Below are 25,312 nucleotides of genomic sequence, written 5' to 3' on the forward strand. Positions count from 1 at the left end.
GAGGTGCAAGTTATTATAGGAAAAGCACCAGGCGCAGATGAAATAAAACCAGTACCAATAGAGCCTCCCAAAGAGCAAAGACCAGCTTGGGTGAGAGCATCTATTTCAGCCGGACCCAGTACTGCAGTAGAGATAGAGTCCGGCTCATCCGCCGCGAAGACATCATCGCACATTAATTTAGATTCTTTAGCAAAGATGCTAACAGCGCCGGCGAAAGTTTCATCAACTGACGTCAGCCGAAGAACGTCACTGGCATCCGAAATAGAGGAAGACGATGCCATGTCTGAGGCCTCAGATACGCTGTCATCAGAGGTTGAGGCCGTCAGAAGAATGGAGAAACGTAAAAAAGGATGGCCGAAAGGAAAGCCTAGAAAGTAATTTTATTGGATCAGAAGTTATAAGAAAAGTAAAATTTTGATCATTTTTTTTGACACATGAAAATGTGAAATTTTGAACCCTTTTTTATATTTTTTTTTTTTTTTTGAAGTGGGATGGGGCTAATGACCAAAGTAGTCGATGCCCCTAAAAACCTCAAAAAAAAAAATAATAATAATAATAATTGTAGCATATGAAAAATAACAAAGCTTGCCTGGATTGAAACCCAAATCCTTTTGATAAAAGACGAAAGCAACTACAATTTAAAAATGGATGAAAAATTATTATCCTAATAATAGGATGAACAATTATTTGATGAAATAAACTGTATTTATGTTCCTTACATGGATATAACAAACGTAGCAGATAATTTACAAAATAGAAATAAAAAAAAACTTGAGAAGAAAGCTGAACGAATGAAATAATTTAAAGATAAAAGTATTTGACAGGCTAATGTAAAAGATGTGATGTTTTCCTAACTCCCGTATCAACAGCGTGGATCGTTGTGATACCTTAACGCAACTAGTAACGGGTGGAAGTAGGGTGGATTGGAAGGAGTTTGGAAGAGTAGGGATGGAAATAAAAATCCCTAGAGGCTGTCGAATGAAACGAGTACGGTTTTAGATGGAATATCTGAGAGGTGGCATTTTGAACGTCTCCTGCCAGCCTGATATGCAGCTGAATTCAGTCAGTATCTTAACTGAATGTCCCCGTCGGCAGTGAACAGAGTTTTAGCTAATACAGACTTGCAACTGATTGTAGAGAGAAAATAAACAGTTACAAAATAAAGGAAGAAACATATATAATACCACAACATACAATGTAATCGTCTACAATACAATAGATGTCAGACGTGTCTATCTATTAAATACCTTACATGCAATTCTAACAAAAAAAAAAAAAAAAATACTTAATTACGATTGAGTAAATTTACGTTTAACTACAGTTTGTTTAAATATTTTAAAACTGGGCTCGAGGAAGGGGAAGGGCATAGTAATATATGCCTGGATCCTAGTTGGATAGGAACAGAGACGGATAGCCCTCCTGAGGAGGTGTGGAGGGGCGTCTTGGCTGCCCAGAGGGAGTCGGGGCGTCCTTGTGATCCAGGGAGGACCCCGGTGGGCGGTCTCTGAGTTGGGCCAAGTTAGAGAGGACAGGCTGCTGCCACGACACCCAGAGGCAACCGAGTTATATCTAACCGGCGGGAGCGGTTACCTTGGGTGTGTATAAAAAACGAAAAAGAATTTTAAAACTACTGCACCAAAATTTACATGGGTAAAAATATGCCATACAATGTCACAAATACGGTCATTATCGTCAGGAGATGTTCTAAAATAAAGAAAATCGTCAATGTTAGCCTGTCGGTTTGTAAATATTTCGCATAATGTATGACATCATATTTTACTAATAAATTACTAATCATGTACTAATACTTTCTAATTGAACATATAATTAGATAAACCTCAAATTTTTAACTGTTTAATCAGTCAACCAAAGAAATACTGCATTCGTCCCTGGATTCCAAAAACTAGTATCATATCTTTTGCTTCACAATGTAGAATAAGCTAACATCTTCATGAAATTTGAAATTTGTTTGACACAGTTCATGAAAAGGAATATTTTATATCAAATACAAAAAAAAACTATTTCGATTTAAATACAATATTTGTATTATTTATTATCTACATAAAGTTTCACTTGTATAATATAACTTTAAAATTAGCATTTTTAAATTGTTCCAAAGTTATAATGTTGCGTGTATGAATGTACAAAAAGAAAATGATACTTCTGTTCATGCAAGAAGCAGTTGAAACTAATTAAGTTTTTAAATATCAAGTGTTGAGAGGCCGAGTGGTAGCTTTTCGGCCTTTAACCCGGACGTCCCGGGTTCGAATCCCTGTCAGACATGGCATTTTCACACCCTGCTTGTCATTCATCTCATCCTCTGAAGCAGTGCCTAAAGGTGGACTCAGAGAATAAAGAAAAAAAAAAGAAAAAAGTGTTTAACACCAATCAAGGATAAGACTGAGAATGTTTTTAAATCGGATACTTGTATTTAAAAGAAACATAATTGCTTGAATGATGAGAGGGTGATGGCTCATTATTTTCTGAAAAAAAAAATTCATTGTAGTGTATTTTTGAACCAGTCAACTTGAAACATTTGATTAGTAAAATAGAGCTTAAATGCTGATAACAAATATCCCGAAAAACTTCCCGACGGATTGCAAATGAAATGGACGCCTACTATCCACAGAGACCTTGAATTTACCCTCCTGGCAGAGATTTTTGTCTTTTCGTTTCTCCTTGCCAAACCTTTCTAACTGTCTATCGCTTTTCTTTATCCTTCATGTCTTTTTCACCATATTGTGTGAAAAAAAAAAAATATATATATATATGGTGTCACCATATTGTGTTTGTTTTTCACAAACCCACAAACCCAATATGGTTTGTGGGGTTTTCCTCACAACTGACCTAACTGACAATAGGTCAGTTGTGAGGAATTTAATCTATTGCTACCTCTTCGGAGTAAACGTTCTAAGAAACTTTCGTCTCTCTGTTTGAAATTCTCTTGCAGCTCTTACAATAGTAAACATTGTTATCCAACATTTACTATTCTTACTTATGTTTAAACTGTTTTTTCCTGAATAAGGTTAACTTGTATAATGTGGTGTCATACCATCATTGGTATAATATAGTTCTGGGATCTCTACTTCCGTTCGATGGTTGCCTAATAAATCTAACGTCATAACAGTCTATAAAATTCAGATAAGCCTATATTTAAAACACAAACAAGACACGATAGTAAAGTCATAATTTAACATTACGGTACAAAATTTCATTTTCCCTTTAAAAAATAATTGCTAATTTCTCTAGACTTACTACACATTTTAATCGGTGTTTATGTTATCTTATTAAATAATTTTCGTTTCAACTTCTGTAGCCCAATTTCACTATGATATTACAGAAGAAATTGCGTAGTTTTAATCTGGTGTTTGAGTTCGTAAAACAAATTGACATTTTTATCACCCTACAATTAAGGCCGAAATTGAAACCTTGTATGAGTTTTAAATCCTATCACAACTTAATTTTTCTGTACAGTGGAATATCTAATATTTTTAAATGATTATCTATAATTTAAATCTTCATCTTTTTTTGAGATAGTATATAATAATGAATTCAAATCTGTTACTTCTATATTTATAAATCCCAACAACTTAGTTGATGATTAGTAAAATTAAATAGTAATGATAGTTACGAAATTATTCCAAGTTACCAAATAATTACTTATTACTGTAAATTTTAAATAATATTAATAATAATGCAGTAATAAAAATATTTAGTAATAGAAAAAATAAAAGATCTTAATAACGAAGAAATTTATTAACAGAAAAAGTACATGAAATTGAACAAATTTATATAAAATAGTTAAATTTTCTAGCTACTCGGCTCAATTTTAAGAAACAAAATTGAAATAGATAGGAGAAAAGAGATAATATTAAATTTAATTTAATATATGATATAATTTAAATTTAACGATTTAATTTTGAAAAAGATAAAGTAATATAAAGGACTAGAATGTTTCTACAACGTTATGAAATGATGAGGTATATTTCATATTCATCTCATGGTTTTCCTGGTATAAGTTATGAAACTACTTGCACGAGACCGATCTCTGAAGCTTTGTAAATAGACGTGTACAGAAATTCTCCCACCACAAACAATAATGATACATATGAGTAAACAAAAAATATTATATATTCATTGTTTTTAACAGATATTACTACAATACAAAACAATTTCAGGTGTAGTCTTTGTAAAATTAAATGTTTTTGTTACAATAATATTCCTATTAAATATTTTGTCTTTCATACTGGTTTTATAAACCACACGAACATCATATTCTTTCAAAGATTACAAAACTCGGTTTCATATAATACTGTAATATTATACATGATTGTAAATTATAATTACTATAAATGATGCACAGAAGAAGCACTAACCTTTAAAACTAAAAAAAAAACATGATGTAATTACTAATAGTCAGTAAAATTACACTTAAAATCGAGAAAAAAGTGGAAAGAGATTATTTCAGTTTTTTGGGCTTTTGCCCAATCGTACGTAATGTTTTCTTTTAATATAATTTTAAATTAATTTATTACGTTTAACTTTGCAAAAATTTGAAGAAATTCCTTTATTATTTTGTTAATTAATCTCATTTAATCTTCATCGACACGATCAATAATATGCATTCCAAAATCAAATAATAAAAATTTTAAGTCTTTAAAAATTTTAAGTATGTTATAGCAAAAATCTTGGTACTACCTGCTTATGAAATTCCAGATAATATTAGATACTTGCAATTGCAGATGATTAATCGAATATTTTTACGAATATCGACTAGCTCACAAAACTTTCACTCAAGTTATTAGGCGTTACCATAGTATCTCGTTAATACTGTAAAAATAAGAAAAGATTCTTAACGTCATTTAATAAATTTTAGATGAATATCTGTGCCAAACACTAATGGATATTCTTTTTTTGTCTCTCAAATAAAGTTTAACAGTCTGTCCGATTAAAGAACCACCAGTGAAGTGCATTACAAAAAGCACATGAAGAGGGGTTTCCAGCGAACATCCTAAATAAAAGGTATATATACAATAAACCACGTATATATAAAAAATATATATAAATAAACATACTTGAATTAATTGGGGTTACAAAGATTCAAGAGATCAGAATAGTCTAGTGAAAAACAAACCAAAAATGAGTCCACAACATTATTAAAAATAAATAGAAATAAACAAAATAGTAGCATAACAAGTTCAAGGAAAGAAACAGAAGGACGCTAGGCTCCTCACTAAGGCAGAGTAAAGATGTTTATTACACGTCCGTTACCGAACTATAACTATTTCAATACGTTGCAAGTTCAGCAAGTGCTGGCGTTTCAGCACTTCTTCACTGTTATCTCACTGTTAATTTCTTCACTGTTATCTAGGTGATTAACTACTAGAAAGTTCATATGGATGTATAATCGCTGTCTTTAACTTTCAAGCCGTTTAATCCAGCCGTTTGATCTCGTCATGATTATAAGGCAATTCAAGATAGTCATAAATTTTTTCATTTCGAACGAACCATGGCGCCTCTGCAGTGGATCTCGCCAATTTGTTCTGTAAATGTTGTACAATCAAAACGTAAAATTGCACGTCTTGCCACATAGCTGTAAGCCATATTTCAAATTGATTTTATAATCACCTTGTTTATCAAATTTTTTTTGGACAACGAGAAATGCGAGTTTCTACCTAACAACCAATAAAGCCTCTTATACGTGATGCGTTTACTTTTCTGTTTCACGTAGTTCTTCCACGTTAAACGGCGATCAAGATGGAATTCAAGATACCGATTTCGGTCAGAGTGCTTCATGACGACACTGTCCGGTAATTAAAAAAACATATCCTTTTATTTATTAGTATAAATAAACATGCATTGAAATAAAAAATTGTAGTTACTACAATATGAAAGAAATATTTGATAATTTTCTGTTTGTAAACAATTACAACATAAAAATAATGAAATAAGTAATCGTGAAAGTTAAAGTTGTATTTACAGTCCATCAAAATGGAGTGAGGCGTTTTTTTGAAAAATGAAAAACTGGAAATTCGTGCAGTAATTAAATACTTTTTTCGGAAGGGTCTAAGTACAAAGGAAATTAAAGAAGAACTTGATACGACATTGGAAGACTCTTCTTCATCAAATACAACAGTTAAACACTGGATCACAGAATTTAAAATGGATCGAGCGCACACTAGTGATTAATCACGCAGTGAACGCTCTTCTGAAGTTATTACGGAAGAAATTATAGAAAAAGTGCATGAAATCTTTTTGGCAGATCGAGCAGTGATAGTGAACGATTTAGCTGAGTCTGTGGGCACGTTAGCAGAACATGTGCGCAATATTTTCTACGAACATTTGGACATGAACAAGCTTTGCCCTAGATGGATACCGCATTTGGTTGGGCTCATGCCCGACCAAAAACAGCGCCGAAAAAATCAATTTAAGCGATTGTCGAGTTCTTTCAGCGTAATTCAGAGGAATTTTAACCTCGATTTATGACGTTTGATGAGACTGATCTGTCGATGATTATTACTTGTTTCCTAACCCAAAAAAAAAAATGGCTTGGAAGGAAGTGATTTTCGATCAATAATAGAGTTTTTGCCACCGTAGATGATTATTTTAAGGAGTTGGATAAATCGACGTACCGAACTGACATAAGTGCTTTTGTGGAACGCCGGGTAAATTGAATAAACCTTAATGGTAATTATGTTGAAAAATAGATCAAAATATACCCAGAAAAATGTTATTTTCTTATGTAGACCTGGAATTTTTCACCCCACCCTCGTATTACATTAACAAACTAAGAATTAATCCATTTTATTATTGTATGGAGAGTAGAATATAAGAATATAAATACTCTATTTAAATAAGAAACGAAGATAATAATGAGTATATAAAGCAATAAATGAAAATTTAAATTTGCCATAACGTAAGATTAAAAAAAACTACCATATATTATTTATAGCGGGTAATATAAAGAAACACATTCGAAAAAACTGTTAAGAAATTAAAAGATAAAAATAAATAAGATTAAAATTAAATAAAATCACGAAATGACTTTCATGATAGCAAAATTTAATAAATTTAAAAATAAGTTAAAAACGTTTTTAAAGCATTAAAAACATTTTTAGTGAAAGTATTTTCAGTAATTTGATTTGTATATATATATACACACAAACACACACACACATACACACTGCTCACCACAGGTAGTAAGGTTAATATATATAAATAACCAATATTTAACAACAATTAATAGACACAGACATATTGATTTCATTCTTTGTGTGCTGTTATTTTATTATTGAACGTTTAGGGACGCTAAACGTAAAATGCAATGAATCACAACACATTAATTAATTCGTTTAATAAACAAACAAAAAAAGCGATAGACAGCGTCGAATTTAGGGTTATTAAATTGTATAGATACGTAACTACCACCGAAAAGATAGAAAAACGCAATAAAATTCAATCACAGCGAATCTAACCTTTAAAAGCTTCCAGCATTTATCGTTTGTAATACAAAATTTAAAATCTATACGTAAAATTTTTGGGTAAAATAACCTTTGATCAAGTTTTTTATTCTTTGACATTTTGTCAATATCTGACATTTCACGAAATTGTTTTATGAATGTTTTTATTAAGCTCAATAATTTCTGATAATTTAATATTATTTTCAGTAATATTGTGTATACATCACAACCCTACAGGAGATTAAAATTTTATAAAGTTAAAATAATTTTAACAAAACAAAATACAAACTTAATCAATAGATAATAACCGGTTTTTAACTGGGAAAAAGATCTGGGACAATTTTATTAAAAGAAGAATTAATTTTAACAAAAAAAAAAATATATATATACGTTTTTAATTCAATACTAATAGACCCAGCAATGTTTCGCTATTGCTAGATTTGATTATATATATAGATTAAATGAACATAATTGAAAGTTTGATAAAACATTAACAAAATGAACATTACGGAACTTCACAAAATTTAACTTATGATATTACTTTTTCCCTTTCCTCTTCCTTTCCCCCATTTCTCTTTCCTTTATTTCCATTTTATCATTCCTCTTTCCCATTTCCCCATATATTTTTTCCTTCCCCCTTTCCATGTCCTTTTCCCTGTTTTCCCCTTTTTCTTTTCTCCGTTTTCTCCTTCTTCCCTTTTACTTTTTTCGATTTTTCACTCTCCCCTTTTTTCCCGTACGTAAATCGCTCCAGCAGTTTTTTAGTCTACAGCGGACACACATATCGGAAACATTGAAATGGAATCGTAAAATATTTAGTATAGCGTATGTTGCTTTTACGTCAAACAGATAGTGCTGTTTTTCTAAAACAGCATGTTTTTACCTGTCACAGGTGTGACATCTTAGGTACATAAAAACACGTGCATATTTGAATGCAACGGTGTGTCATAATTTCAAAGCAATCGGTGAAGAACTTTCGAAGATTTAAGATTTTGAACAAACGAACGTTTACATTTTTATTTATATAGATATTTTTCTATTTAAAATATTATGCTACTTAACGATTCATCTTTGAGACCTAATTAAAAGATGTATAAATACAGCTAGATTTATTTTAACCATTTCTAATAGTTCCGATGACTGGTCCTCTAAAAAATAAAAATAACTGATAATTTGATTACTCACATCCAGTAAAAGTAATTTAACTTTTACCAGAACCTGTAACAACAGAACAGATTACAGTATACATGCTGATTCTCATTATCCAACCGATAATTTTAGAATATGAAATTATTTATGTAAATTAAATTTCTTCTTAAAACAAAGTAGATAAAGTAATACGATACGTCTGGCTCTAAGTACAGATTACAGTATTATGCAGATAGCAAACAAGATTCCCATTCTATTTTACTGGATGTAAAGGAGACCGGTTGTAAACGAGTAAAAGAGCATTTCAGCCATCGAGATCTCCCATTACCTACTTACTTCGTTATCAGTTTAGTTCATTACCGTGGCCACTATTATGCAAACCCGGTAATGGAATAGAGATGCTGCCATGTTGTCGGATAATAGTGTAGTTAGTTTTAAATAATAATAAATAATCATGCAGGTTGTTGTTATTATTATTAACAAAATAGATTTATAAATAATCAGCATGTTCTTTTTACCAGGAAATTACTGTGATATCTCTACAATTTTACTTTCTTGTACTATTGTAATCGAGAAAAATTTCGGTTTTCAGAATTCAACGGAAATTTTTACCATCTCTGAATCCACTTTGACTAGTTTCGGTGTGACGTCCAAAATAAAAAAAAATTGGATGTTGGACTTTTTCTTAACTGCAGTATTAATCCCTTATTGAGAGCTTTTCAACGATATCATAAGTGATGCTTATTTCCAGTAGTTTCAGAGTTATAGCCAAGCAAAAGTTTAATTAATGAAGTATTTGGATCTCAGAGGAAGGCACATCGGTTCGAACTAGACTTCATAAGCTTTTTTTTTAATTTAAATATATTGATTTATTAATAGTTATATATATATATATATATATATATATATATATATATAAGTTATAATTTATATATATATATATATATAAGCTCCTGAAGAACCCAGCAGTTACAGACCTATCACTTCTCAGTCACATGTACAAGCTTTACGAGAGAATGATTCTGGAACGCATTCAACCAGATATTGAACAAATACTTATTCCTCAAAAAGCTGGGTTTAGACCGGGAAAATACTATACAGGTCAAATTTTAAAGCTGACAGAGCACATTGAACAGGGCTTTCAGGAGAAACTCATCACAGGCGTTGCATACGTCGACTTATCGGCGGCTTACGATACAGTCAACCACAGACTGCTTCTACAAAAAAATACTTATATCAACAGGGGATCACCAACTAGCTAAAACAGTAGAATCATTACTACAGAACAGGCGTTTTTATGTTAGCTTCGAAGGAAAGAAAAGTGGCTGGAGAAACCAGAGAAATGGACTGCCTCAGGGCGGTGTGCTATCACCCTTACTTTTCAACCTGTATACCAACGATCAACCTATCTTCCCCGAGGCCGAGCATTTCCTGTATGCGGACGACCTTGCCTTGGCTGTTCAAGATCGAACTTTTCCAGAAGTTGAGAAGAGATTTACCGCAGCCCTAAATGGTTTAACTGAGTATTATAAAACAAACTCCTTAAAACCAAATCCAGCGAAAACAATTGTATGCGCGTACCATCTGAAAATCAGGGAAGCAAAGCGACGATTGTATGTTATATGGAACGATCAGCAGCTGGAACACTCAGAAGCGCCAAAGTACCTTGGAGTTATATTAGACAGATCACTTACGTATATGGCTCACTGTCAAAGCACAATGTTGAAAGTAAATACGAGGAACAATCTCCTGAGGAAACTCCGAAGCAGTAAATGGGGTGCTAAGCCAACCACCCTGTCGACGACAGCTAGAGCTTTGTGCTATTCAACAGGCGAATATGCATGTCCTGTGTGGAACAGATCAGCACACACCAAAAAGGTTGATATAGCGCTGAACGAGACGTGTCGTTTAATAACGCGACGTATGAAACCCACTCCTATTGAAAAGTTGCACCGAGCGGCAGGCATGGAGTAACCTGGAGTACGTCGAGCTGAAGCCGAGTACATTGAACGGTTCAGACAATCTTTCGATACACGACATACAATGTACCAGATGGAGCGACCACCCCCTCCGAGAATGAAATCGAGAAAGGGATTTTTGAACTCTGCATCTATCGAGCCCCCTCCATGGTTCCCAAAAAGAGCTCCAACACCTCCAGGACATGACCTGGACTGGCAAATGTGGGTGACTTTAAACCGGCTTCAAACTGGGGTTGCACCAACCAGAGTTAACCGAGCTAGATGGCGTCAAATAGAGCCTCACGACCTGAACTGCGAGTGCGGTGAGATTCAGGACTCTGAACATCTCCTAAAATGCACCCTCTGCCCAATCAAATGCATACTAGAAGATCTGTGCAAAGGAAATGCTTCTGGTGTTTCGGTGGCACAATACTGGTCGCAAAGGTTTTAATGTCTCATTGCTCGGACACAAAAAGTAAAATAATTAACCTCTCATTGTAAAAAAAAATTTACGATCAATAATAATTCAATAATAACAAAATATGAAAAATATCAGAAGTTATTAATGAAATAAAATTTTTTTAATAGCTAATATACTACAGAGTTTAATACTACACATGCAGTAGCTTTGAATTCTAAGTACTATTTTATTTCACACGTCTTCAGTGCTTATGCTACCTACGATCGGCACGATTTACTGATTTAATAAAAGCGGTTTATAGGATTTTTTTTTTTTTACTTTTGAGGCCACAGTGAACCACATTAGTCGTCCATATTTCAGTTCCTCTTGAATTTCTGAATTAGTCTGGCCTTTCGATTTTCCCAATATTTCTTTATTCTACCGGATCGTTGCTTCCTGACTTCGTCTGTGACCTCCTCTTTGTTATGCCTTTCTAATTCTTTAACGTTAAATCTATTGTTTTGAAGTGCGTAGTTAATTTTCATTTTATCACAGGCATCGTCAATTCTCAAACCAATTTCTTGAAAATTTCTTTGGATTTTTCCAACATATTTTCCACAGGTTTTTTTGTTAATATTCTTTGTGATCAGAATTTGAATTTCTTTGTTTTAGAATTTGGTTCTCAGGTACTCTTAATACGTGTAAAAAATGGGAAATCCTTCGATTTTTCATCGTGCTGAGAATCTGGTCGACTTGTTTGTAGACTGTTTCATTTGTGGCAATTCGCCAGACTCCATCCTTTTGATAATTTTTATTTAAACAAGTTCTTTTGCTTATCCACGGATGAGGGAATCCATGGCCGTTATTTCTATCTTTTCATAAGAAATTTTCAAACCAATCCTTTGGGAAATTTTTTCTAGGGTGGTGATTTCTTTTTAACCTCTTCCATATTTAGTGCTAGTAGGGCCAAATCATCAGCAAGTCCTAAAATATTAGTTTTTACTGAATCTTTACTGTTCCTATTATTATTTTAACGGGATTTTCCTTTGGCCAAATCTTAATTATGTAGTCCAGTGTAATATTGAGTAGCAGTGGGAAAAGTCCATCACCTTGTCTCAATCCGGTCTTTATCGGGAAGGGTTCAGACACCTACCTTCTAAATTTAACCTATAGGATTTTAATTTTAAAAAAATAATTATTATTTTATTCTGTACTGTATTTTTAAATTCATTCTCTGAATTATGGATTTTTTTAAGTTATCTCTACCCATTACTTATATTTTACATATTGAATACACGTTTAAGTATATTTTATTTTCCATGACTCACCACACCGAGTACGTTATTTTCAGTAGCATTTAATTTTTTTTTTACATCGAAGTCTTTTGTCATTAACATAAATTACGTATGCAAATGTACTCTAATTCTGGGTACGGGAACAGGTGTTGCTCCTGGTTCGTCCCGACGTCACGCAACTTGTTTCAAGTAAGATATCTCCACTTTTTTATTTTTTCTGCACTAGAACTTCAGTTCCGGGCCTACAGCAATATGTAATAATATGCAATGTTCAACGTAAAAGGACCTACCGTAATGTTAATGTAAAATAACAAGCAGATGAAAGCCAACCGAAGGTTCTTCCTTGGATTAAATCCAGTATTAATTGCTACCGTCTTTCCTCAGATCTAATCTTCAGTTTTCTGGAACGATTTTGTTTTTTCTTTATGAAAATTTTTCTTGATTTTAAATTGGATACGTATTTGAGTTTAATATTCCTGAAAAAGGGCAGTGTTCATCATATTTTGCTTTTATTTTTCATTTTCCGCAGCCATCTTCCTTCAGGAATTAAGTGGTGTTAATAAATTCAGTAAATTGATTTTGTCGTTAGGGATAGGTTTAACACAACCAGTTGTAGAATGTATTGTTTAATCATCAATGATAGTGAATTTACATCAATGTCTATTTGCTTTGAATAGATTGAGTTTTTGTAATGTGAATCTATAGACTGAAGTTAAAATAAATACTATTAGAATTAAATTTCATTTCTTTGTCAGATTTTCTGTTTGATTTGTAGGCAGTTCTGCGTGAAGTAAAGATTGAAATCTGATTTCATTCCCACACATTTTGGAGATGTATTCGTACTGTACTCGAATCTTTCATTACCCTTCTCAATTACATTTAATTAACTTCTTCTTACTCTATTTGTTTTTTTTTACAAACTTGGTTGTGTTAAATCTAAGATGATTCTTATTGTAAGAGTCAGTCTATTCCACGTACGCTCACAAATTTTACTGCATATATTTTAACAAAGTGATTAATTTATAGGAAAAAAATTGTTTCTGTATAACTTTAAAGCCTGTATTTAAAAAAATTGCTTTCTCAAAAAACGTTATGAGTAAATTGTGAAATATATGTTTTTGAATGACTATAAATTCTTTAAAATCAGAAGCAGAAGGCAGTTTCTACAAATATTTATAAAAAAATCATTCTGATTTAGTTTTAAGCTCACAACGTCTGTTAATCTAGAAAGTTAACTTCAAGAAACATCATTTGACTCTACTGGTGATCAGTCTCAATTTTTTTTACTAATAGTTCATTTAAACAACTATAAACACACGAATACAGATTTACTGATTCTATATCCATACGAAGTCCTCTTGTGGTTTGCTTTTTTTTTGCTTTAAACTTTCCAGTTGTTTTTTTTTTTGTTTTTTTAGAAAGATTCATCCTTAATGATCCTACAATTACACAAAAAAATTCTTCTTGTTCTTGTATAAATATATTTTCAAATTTACAAAAACTCGATAGTTGTGATGAATGTTAATTGTACATATGGGAATAACGTACCAGTAGAAAGAAAATTTATTTTAAAAAATATGTTCATTTTAGAGATGATAATTTTGACCAATGATTTTTTTTTATTATGAACATATAGAAAAGCATTTTTTAAACTTAATTTAAAAATTCTTTTATAATATTCATAGTGTAAAAATGAAGATTAAATAAAGATTTCTCGTCGAATATACAGTAAAACCATTTATTTCGATGATGATATAGAAACAGCATTTCTATGTCATATTACGATAAATTCATTCTAATTTAAGATGTTATTATATTTTAAATACATAAGTAGATATTCGAAGCACATAGACAAACTGAGGGTGAATGCAGCAGAAAATCATAAGTCTTTATGTTTTAAAAGTAAAATAAACATTTGAACCTTTTTTCCCCATTATTTGGATAACCACGTCACAAATGTAAGATAAATAATTTATATTAAAGAACAGAAATACAAATGTTTTTCAGTTTTTCAATAGCTTTAATTTTTATGTTATAAAATTTCAACCGTAACGCATATTGGAGTAATTTTTAAAAATATTAAAGTAGAGAATTTTAAAATAAGTTAAATACAAATTACTAATAAGCCTATTTTTATTTATTGTTCTGGGAAGTTCATTATATAATAGAACCGTGGTGTAATATTTGAAAAAAAAAGTAAAAGTTTTTATATTTGTCGTAATGAAAATTTCGACTTAAGAACTTATAATTGATTAAATGTAGAGGTACATGATAGCCCAAATTAAAAGTAATCGATAATTAGGTGCACACGCACGCGCGGGCATAAAATCTGTAATTAATGTTATATTACAAATATATATATTTGCAGTGTTTAATAAGTAACAATACGGTTTGTTAAAACAAATAAATTATACAGGAAGAAAAAGGAACTTGTACTTTTATTCAGGTCATTCATGGTCAAATCCATTAAGCTTATGCTTAATTTATTAGGTTGTCATAATGATGATGATGATAACAAAGCGCTCCTAGTTAACGATCTTCAATGGAAATTTAAATTTTTTTGTCAGTTAAATTAAATTACTAACTTATTTAATATTTTACTTACTTTGGTTTATAACATTTTTAATTTTCTTAAAGAAGAGAATCTGTCAAACGTTTCTTTATATTGAAGGTTAAAATATTAATTAGGACTAAAGAAAATAAAGCGAAATAGCTGAATCTATAATATCACAAAAGTAGCACCGAATTTATTCCTTTCTAAACATTTCGGCATTCACTCCAACTAATTTAAAAAAAAGAAGATATAATTAAACTTTCTAAATTACTCAACAATTATAATTGGAATACTAAATCTAAAGTTGTTATTACTAGATGTGAGGTTATATAATAAGCTCCATCTTAAAATTTTATTAAAATTTCACACTTCAGCTGATAAAAATTATAAATATTTATTTAATATCTGCTGAAATTTGACTTTAAAGAAAAATTCGAAATAAAACATAAAATGGACCATTCTATAACATTTTATTCTACTTTTGATTAAAGCTTTTGTAATTTTAAAGAGTCGGCTCCATTTCTTTTGATGATAAATGGATTTTAGCCAAAAAAAGTTACCATAAAAGTTTAAGATAAAAAAAAAATGTTTTTTTTTAAACCCCAGACACGAAGTGAAATAATTATACAATAATTTTTACTAAAAGTTGTAAATAATTCTGGTGACAAACTCGTTTTTAAAACATTAAAATGATAAAATATGAAAAAATGAACTATTTTTAAATAACGTTTGTCCTACAGTAGTTACAGAAAAACAAAGAAAAACCGGGCAATTAGTTACGAACGCAAGGAAAATAAGATTGCTTGATTACCGAAACAAATAAGCTGAATGGTTAAACGGAAAATATATGAAATAAAAAATAATAATTAAGAAATAAAATAAAATAATTCAGGAACTTAATTACAATGTATAAATTAATATAATAATCACAATATTTAAGCATTAAATGATTACTTTTAATGCGTAATTATTGTGTAGGCAACCGTCTTCTTTATATTTTTTCATATGTTAAAATAATTAACTGACTTATTAGAATGTAAGTAAATAATACGGGAGTATAATATTTATATAGCGCAATTTTTATTTTAGAAGTTACTGATTTTTATTTATATGATTAAAATATATATTGAACTTATTCTATATCATGAGTAGAATTTTCGAATTACAAAAGGAAAAAAATCCTGCTATTTAATTTGTATTTGCGTCACTTATCCAGATTATAATATTCGGATCGGGCTTCGCATTTTTAGCACGCGACAAAAATCCATCCCTTATAAATTATTATTGTCGAACGCTAGTCCGTACTTGCTAAAAGAAAATAAATAATTTTCTGCACGAAAAATATAGCCTACAATAAAACATAACTGCTTCACAACACTCACGTTTTTTATTTATTTACGTGACACAGCTTTCTAATGAAATCGGATAAAATTATTTCATAATCTATTTTTCCCTAGGTACGAGTAAAAACAGAGTTAATTTAACAAACTTAGGTATACAGTATTTAAGCAAACGCAGGTAATCCATTTCTTTAACTATCTTAACTAGAATTTCATTCCCTTAAGCAAATATATGATAGCTAATTAACTATATTTATCCCCTGCAAACAAGAGCATGTTACTGTTTATAAAATTGAGGATAAAGATTAAGGTAAATAAAGTATAATTAATGTATATAAAACAATAATTGTAAAAAAAAAAAAACATTGCATTGCATAAAAGTACACAATGCATTTTGTAATGGAGAAATAAGAGATAGAGCACATACAGACACTAGCGCGCGCGCGCGCGCGCAGACACACACTCTCACAGAGAGAGATAAAAGCAAACTTTCTTTACCTGTATCTCTCTCTCCCATTCTCCGTTACCCTCCCCGCCAAACACATCTGTTTGAGTGAGAGCAATATTTGTACATAGTAAAATATGGTCATATTTATCAGTGTTAAACGTACCTGATAATCACCCAAATTGGCGACAACGCAGGGTAACGTTGCATCTCTTCCGAGAGCGACCGTCACATTCGGTATTGGTTCAGCGAACCTTGGTTTTTCAGTAACTCCTGCAAAATTATAAAACAAAAATTGTAGTTATTAATAATTATTTAACAGATAATTATTTATTTTAAAATCGTTGATGAAATATATATATATATATTTTAAGACTAAAATGATAAAATGAATGTTTATTTAACTGCTACATAGAGTCGTCTTTTTCGATTGTTCCCGATAACCACGAAAACTACTGAACCAATAATTACGAAATTTTAATTGCAGCTTTCTTTTCCCCTACTTCCCTGGACCGAACAGACAATGAAGTAAAGCTCAGCCTACAGGAGTGTCCTTCAAACTCAAACGAGCCTCCAGGTCGGCTCGCCGGTTGATCTTTTGTGATCAACGCCTGCTTCAAATAGGGGTTAACCAGGCCCGACCAAGTAGTTCCTGCCCTCCCTCACAAGAATCGGAACTCAATCTGTACATTTTCTCGGCTGCCTCTAACTACTAGGGAGAGAGAACCGGGCCCGATTATGTTGTTCCCGGGCCCCACCCATCCTTTTGATTGCCCAGCTCGCAGTTCCAAGCTGATCATCTTCGGATAACAGACAATTTGGGGTCAGCCTTACTCACTTCTGCAAACCGCTCCGTTCTCTCCGTGGATGAGTAAGTCTACCGGGGGAACCCCAAAAATAACACACGTAGCATCGTATGAAAGTGTCCTATAAACCGTAACAACTCCCAGTAATGCTCTCCGGTAAACCCGCCGAAGCCTGTCAAGATTTCGCTGGATATTAATTGTCCTGCTCCAGGCCGGCGGCGCATACAGAAGAACTAAAGATACAGCCGACATGATTACTCTTCGTTTGGCCGAGCCAGGAGCAGCCCGCGAAGACATAAGTCTATTTAAGGCGTTCACTGACCTTTCCATGGAAAGTTTACCGGTGTTTTAACGCCACCAATCTCACTGCTATATAAATCATAACAAAAAATAAATAAATAAAAACCTAGAACTTCTTTTAGTAAATATAATATCATTATGTTCATGGATATATATTATCTAAATCGAACATTGTCTATGTCAATATCTAATTCTTCAGGTAGTTATATGTAACCCACCGAGTTGGTCTAGTGGTGAACTCGTCATTGTAAATCATTGATTTCAAAGCCGACAGTTCCATGGTTCAAATCCCAGTAAAGACAGTTCCTTTTATACGGATTGGAATACACCGGCATCCGGTTCTTTGGTGGCTGGGTTTCAATTAACCACAGATCTCAGGAACGGTTGACCTGAGACTGTACAAGACTAAATTTCATTTACATTCATACCTATCATCCTCTGAAGTAATACCTTACGTTGGTTCTGGAGGCTAAACAGAAAAAGAAAGAAAAAAGACAGTTACTATGTGATTTAATAAATTTAATGCCATTGTCTGAACTTTCCATGGAAAGATCGGTGAATGCCTTAAATAGACTTATGTCTTCGCGGGCTATCTCGGCCAAACGAAGAGTAATTTAATGCGATTTGTATTATTATCGTAATATACGTAAAAACAAACTAGTTGATAATAGAATTAAAATGGAGGGCGATTATCTACATATTTAACACATGAAAAGTTATTATTCATCCAATTTAATTTATTTTATCCGATAAATGGAGAATAGCGATAAATCTGAGCACAGACCACATACAACTATTGAAAAACTACTCCCAGTTTTTGAAGCTCTATACCAATATAGCACAGGCGAAGCCGCGACGAGAGATGCCAGTTACTAATAAGTGTGTTTTTAACTTGTAATAATTAAACTTTTAAACTGACCTAGTTTACAATTGTTAGTTATTTAACTTTGAAATGAATAAACAGTTTAGTTAGATTATTAATTATAAAGGGATACTGTGATCTGGATTTTTGTAATTCCTTATTAAATTCTAACCAAGTTAAACAATATACTTGCAATCCAATAAAAATGGACTACCATTAATCGTAATTATTGGTTAATTTTTTTTTTTTTTTTTGAAACGCAAAAGAAAGATCATATTTTCTTTAAATAAAAGAAAAATTCAAAAAATTATGATAAAAAATTAGTAATAATATTCCGTTTTGATATAGTTTATTCTTGCACATCAGTTGTAATACATTTATTTTTGTATCTAGTACGAAGACATTAAAATTTTAATGATCAACTATCTTGACAATATGTTTCTGATGTTACAAGATTTGGGTTCAGTTCTAGTAAAATAAAAACCATTTAACTAGACTCAGATTCCAAGATTAGAACTTAACAGAGTAAAGATCAAGTTACTGGAAAGACTTGGCCACATCCAGGAGCTGTCGGCTGAGTATTTAACACGTGTCTTATCGGAGACATGCACAGATTCATTGGTCACCAGAAGACCATCTAGGAAGCGTCTTTATTGGTAGACCGACCTTGTGGCTAATACACGGTCGGAATGTATATCAGCCCGGCGACGGGTACAAAGAGCAAATAGGAGGGGTGATCCTGGAAAGATTAGCCAAGAGAAAGAAAATCTGTGGACGATGAGGAATATCTATAAGCGAGTAATATTTAGGTGTAAACAGATGAAGTGGCGGGAACTATGCGGTCAGCTAAACAAGGATATTTGGGTTAGCGCCTTTAAGGTAGTTACGGGCAAGTTTGGCAAGTTTTACTGCAAGGCTTCAGGTACAGCTGAACACATTATTTTTGTATGTTCAAGGTGGGAGGCATTTAGAAGAGAAGTTTCCGCCACAATAGGGATGGTTTCTCCCGACAATATTATCGCTGCTATGTTACATAGCAATCGTAAATGGAATACGAGTATAATTAGCCACATGGTGACGTGCATAATGAAGTGCAAGTTGGCCGAGAAAGTAGAGGATCTCCCTGAAGAAAATGTTGGGTAGAGTAGGGCCAGGCGAATAGCTCCGTTCAGGAGGGGTGGAATGCTTCGGTGTCCCACCTTCGATGAGTGAACGGGGATTCCTGGGTCCTTAGGAGGGTTAAAGTAAGACCGTAGACCCGGTTTGAGGACCCCTTCGGGAAACCCGAATTAGAGGCAAGGCAGTTGAAAGACCGAATCCCGGCTCCTGGTGTGGTGCTGTCAGGAATGGCATAACCGGGTCTGGCATACCGCGCGAATTAGAGGCAACTGGCACCCCCAAAGCTGCGTTATACGGGAACATGGAAAGAAAAAAAGTCGACCATTCCTGAGACTACCAAAGAATACCGGTATCCACGATTTAGTATTCAAATCCGTATAAAAGTAACTGCCAGTAGTTTTACCTTGAATATCTGAGCTGATGTCAATGCTAATATTATAATGAAAGAAATGTTATACTACTACAGGATGTTGAGGGGAGGTAAAAAACCAGTCACCGTTCCAGTAATCCATCCCAAACCTGTGATTCAGTTAAACATTTTAGATATAAACGAGTAAAATATCTATACTGACAACGCTTTTACGTAACTTAGTTTTTCCATAAAATAATAATCTGCAGCTGGTTAACTTGAATGAAAATTAAATCTAACCACTAATTTTGTTTGTTTAATTGCAACTATATCTGTAACAGATAAGGTTAATTTCAAAACGCACTGATTTTTATTTATTAATGACGTTTAGAATTAATCTTTCTTTAGATAATAATATATACTGAAATATGGTATTTTTGTTTGAATAAATATATAAGATAATAAATGAAATATGTTCAAAAACAAATAAAGACGCTAATTAACTTTAAAATGTTTACTTTTAAACTCAAAACTTATTTTTCTAGAAATAATATTAAACGTTATTTAAATTCTGTCATTATCAAAACTTGATTAGTCGCTTCGCAAACTGTCAATATAAGATATCAAGCAGTCTAGAGTTTCAGTTTCAATTTCAAGTTTAAGTTACAGTTTTACTATATGATACGCAGGAAGCAATAAGTCAAACATTAATAAGTTTCAGTATTAATTTAATGAGATTTACAAGTGATTTAATCAGAAGCAGTACCAATCGCAAACACTTTATCAGATGTTTATGATGCCTACCAATATTAATACGACAAACATATAATACAAATAGTATGTATGTTAAAACATCGCTATAACGCTTCTAAATTCAATTTAGACTGTCACTGAATAAATTGCGAAAATGTAGATTTTTATTTTAAATATAAGAAAAATAAATATAATCTCAACAAAAATAACAAAATTTTAGTTTCTTGTTCACCATAAAAATAGTGCGTCTTGTATTAGAGAGAAAACAACAGATGCCGATTTCTTTGAGGCAACTGATAAAATAATAATACAAGCGAGTTAGATTGGCGGTTTAGATGTCGGGTCAAATATTTTTCGAATCTATGTTTTAGATGTTAGTTCAAATGCCCCGAGTAATTCATTCACAATAAACTATTTTATCATTTTAAATACTTTGAGGCAAGGTCCTGTGTTTATTTTAAATATCAGATTATTGACTACGATAAAATAAATTATATAATTACTATTTGATAGATATTAAATCTTTCTTGTTAAGTTGAACCAGTTTATATAACGCATTGTTGCTTTGAAACAAGTATCAATATTTGTAAAATACATTTCAAATCAGAAAGAATATAAGTTGTTGGTTTACATCATTTATTCCCAAAGTGGTTCAGGTGGACCCCCAGGGGTCCACGGGAGACTCAACGGGGGTCTACGTTGGCGTGTAAAAAAAATATACTATTTTTCTTTTGCTTTTTACCACTCTGAATCGGAAGTTTTCTAAATAAAATAAGTGAGAATTGATTATTTTCTTGTCCTGTGAGTAGATGTCAAAAATGTAAAGTTGGATGGAACCATTTTTTTTTTTGATTGGCCAACTTTACTTTTTTGACATCCACTCACAGCACAGTCAATTAAAAATTAACCGATCAATTCTCACTTTTTTTTCGGAAGCTGTTAGTTCGTGGAACTCAGCCGTAACCCAAATTTTCATAGTTAGATCTAATCTTCACATTTTCCGTCGACTGGAAATATGGTACAAATGTAGCTGCAGGGGGTCCATCGGAATCAGCAAAATTTTGAAAGTGGTCTATGAGAAAAATAAGTTTGGGAATCTCTAGTTTACATTATTGTTCAAGTGTATCTTATTGCTGTGACGCAATTAAAGCATCTGAAGTAGTATAGAGATATTTTTTCTAAGGATTATGATTTTTATTTTACAGCAAGTCACTGTAATGAATAGAATGAACTTATCACCTGCAGGATATTTCCAGCAGGAATGAACTTATCAGCAGGATATTTCCTGTATTTCAGTGGGTATAAAAACTGATATCCAACCGTATATTTGGCTCAGTAAGGAAGGTAGATGGAAACCGTTTCACTTTATCCTTACTCTCTAGAGTAAATCTGGCACGCTTGAAAATGGCTAGATCAATTTAGAAATTGACTTGTGACTCGTGTTAGGTTGCTTAAAAACATTACGTTTATAACAAACACTTGTATCACAACATTAAGCTTAAAATATGATATTTAACATTCACATACTAATATTGAATTTAGTACGACAATCAAACGATTCAGGCAATTCATCTTTTACGTACTTTCAATGCTATTAACAAAATTTAACGTAGATTTTTACTTTTCTTAGTAAAATGTTTTGGTATAATTAAATGCTAACAGGAAATAATAAAAACCCGGCTACACTGAAAAACTGCCTTCTGTTTAAGCCTGTAATATCAGGACCCAAAACTGGATACCTTTTACCTTTCTATTTCATAATATCTGAAGAATTAAAATCAATCAATTTATCTTCTTTTATTTCTAATATTTTTTTTTAGCCAACAGTAATAATTAATCTAAATTCTACCTTCACAATTTATATTAAGTAACATCACCGATTACTAAATTGATGACTATGCATTAGATTCCAGAAAATATTCTGTATTTCCAGGACATTGTCACTTTCCTAGCAATGACACTTTAACTTCCGTAGTTGACGCGTTTCGGAGTACCTCCATTCTCAAAACTAATTTTAATACTCACTCTTCATGACAGTTGAGATGGAGGGAGTAGGAGGAGCTCAAAATCGCTATTTATTCGACGATTCCAACACAGGAAGACTTAGTGTTAAAAGTAGTTTTGAGAATAGAGGTACTCCAAAACGCGTCAACTGCAGATATTGATAATGATAGGAAAGATAGAAAGTAACACTCAAATCAAAAAAATAAATATTACCCAAAACAATTTAAAAAAGTAATGTATTATTTACATGAAATTTTTTAGCTTAAATTGTAATTATTAAATTATAATAAACAATAGGAATTTAATTCTGAAAACCAGTTCTTTTAGTTTATTTTTTTTAAATGAGCAACAAAATTGATTCGTATGGAAATAAATTTTTATGTTTTGACTCGAGATGATTTGTTAACTCTAATCGATTTTCGTGCTTTTTTGTGATCACAAATATTACTTTCGAAAGTTGACGTCTAGTTAATTAGACTAGATAAGATAACTTTCAAAATTCAACAGAAATTCTAATCTTTTTATTAGAATTTTAACATGGTCATACAAATAATACAAATAAATATTGTCAGACGCTGAATTGATTATTATTAGTATTATAAAAATGTGTCCAAATTTTATTTCTGTTAAAGATTAAATTCCATCAAAAATTTAAGAGGGATGTAATGTAATATCGTTCAAATTCTTTAGAAAAAAGTTATTTTATATATATACACGCGTATATATGTTTTCATCAGACATATAAAGGTTTAATATTTAATTAGTATCAACTCATGTTATTACTATTTACTAATAAAAAACTATAGTGGGATATATAATTCTACTTTAAATACGTGCACTCTCTTTAAAAATATAAAATAAAAATAAAAAAAAATACTCAAAATATCATTTTTTAACTATAAGTTTACTGATACGGCTTATTAACTGAATGAAGTAAAAAAATCTTTATAAATAAAGGAAATATTTTTTTATTAATGATCCCAGCAGGATCTGAAAATACCCAGGTATTTATTTTACGCTATCAGAAATTAACATAAAGTTATCAGTAACCTATATAACTGGATACTTAAATACTTCCCCTTGTTTATTAGAGTTTCCGTGACAAAAATTTTTAAAAAATTATGAAGAATTAATTATTAAATTCTTGAAAAAGTTTAAATAAAAAATAATTAAGTTTATGGAATAAAAAATATAAAGCAAAATAAAAACTTAATTCAAATAATAATTAATTAATTCCTTCTTCTCTTTAAGTTCTTTATTTATAATTAATAACTGCAAATAAATTTGGACTATCTACCGTAATATTGTTAGAAAATCATTTTTCACTGCATTAAATATTCAGTAATTAACATTTTCATGAAAAATAAAGTAATTTTAGATACTTTCAACGAACTTTGAAATAAAATACATTTTCTGTAGAAACAAATTGTATGCAGCGTAAATTAAATACGTAGTAATTCAATTTTTAAAGGGTTTCACTAAATTTATTTTATAAAAAAATGGAAATAAATAGTAGAAACATGTAATCCATTAATTTTTCTTTACGTTCATTACATTCTAAATGTAACATCGTATGAAAATCATATGTAAAATCGTGTTTATTATTACTGAAAATTTGAAAAAATTGTAATATTCATTTAAAAGCGAAAAATGGCATATCAAATTACCATTAGTTGTCAAAAGAATTTAATTTTACACTGCCGAACCAAGAAACTAACATTTTCGTTTTTGTAATAACATTTTTTAAATCATTCAATTATACTTTAATTTTTCAGTGAATTTTTTGTTCATCATTAAAGATTAAATTACGATATTATTATATTTACCGCAATTTTTATCGAAGCTTTTCATTATGATATATGATAGTGTTTATATTGATTTCTTTATAAATCATTCAATATTCCATTCACACAAAATTTTTTGTTAATAAAAAAAATCTATAGCAAGAGAAAATAAATGATATAAGTTTATGGTTTATCATTTATAATTAAAAAAAAAAAAATTACTATAATTATGTAGTTATGTATTTTAACGAATTCATGAAGGTTTGTGTTATAATGACAATATTTGTTAGATGTGAAAAATCGTTAAAATCACACCGAATCGTACGGGTACCAAAACAGAAATTTGTAACGTAACGAAAAGGTCTATATCGCCCTTCCTTAATAACGCCCTTACTATTAGTCTAAGATACGTAAATGCGTTGTCATTTTATAACTAACATGTTCAGCTCGCCGATACCACTTTGAGTTTGCGTCACTGGTGAGCGGGTTGGTGGTGAGAGGGCACGGTGCAGATCGGTCAAAACTGGCGCTCTCGCTCATTTCAGTGTAGCTCACGACTTAGACGTGATAGCGCGGTGATTGTTATGTTTAGAGTTTCTCGAAATAAATCAATTTAAGTAATAATAAGTGTTATTTGGACAATATTTATGTGTAAAAAATTAATGTAAACATGCAAAGAAGTATAAAAATTTAATATGTCAGCCTCAGCCCACGCAAAAGCCAGCCAGAAATAT

General features: G+C 31.4%; 1 protein-coding gene across 1 annotated transcript in view; it reads right to left on the bottom strand.

Annotated features, from left to right (window-relative positions):
* LOC142321058 (lachesin-like) overlaps positions 1-25,312 on the bottom strand; it is a 438,367-nt gene that overhangs the window by 300,626 nt on the left and 112,429 nt on the right. Inside the window, exon 2 of the mRNA XM_075359063.1 lies at positions 16,768-16,874. Coding sequence (XP_075215178.1) covers positions 16,768-16,874 — 107 coding nt within the window. The remainder of the gene's footprint in view (positions 1-16,767; positions 16,875-25,312) is intronic.

The sequence above is a fragment of the Lycorma delicatula genome, chromosome 3 (assembly GCF_047948215.1).
Source record: "Lycorma delicatula isolate Av1 chromosome 3, ASM4794821v1, whole genome shotgun sequence".
Classification (NCBI taxonomy): Eukaryota; Metazoa; Arthropoda; class Insecta; order Hemiptera; family Fulgoridae; genus Lycorma; species Lycorma delicatula.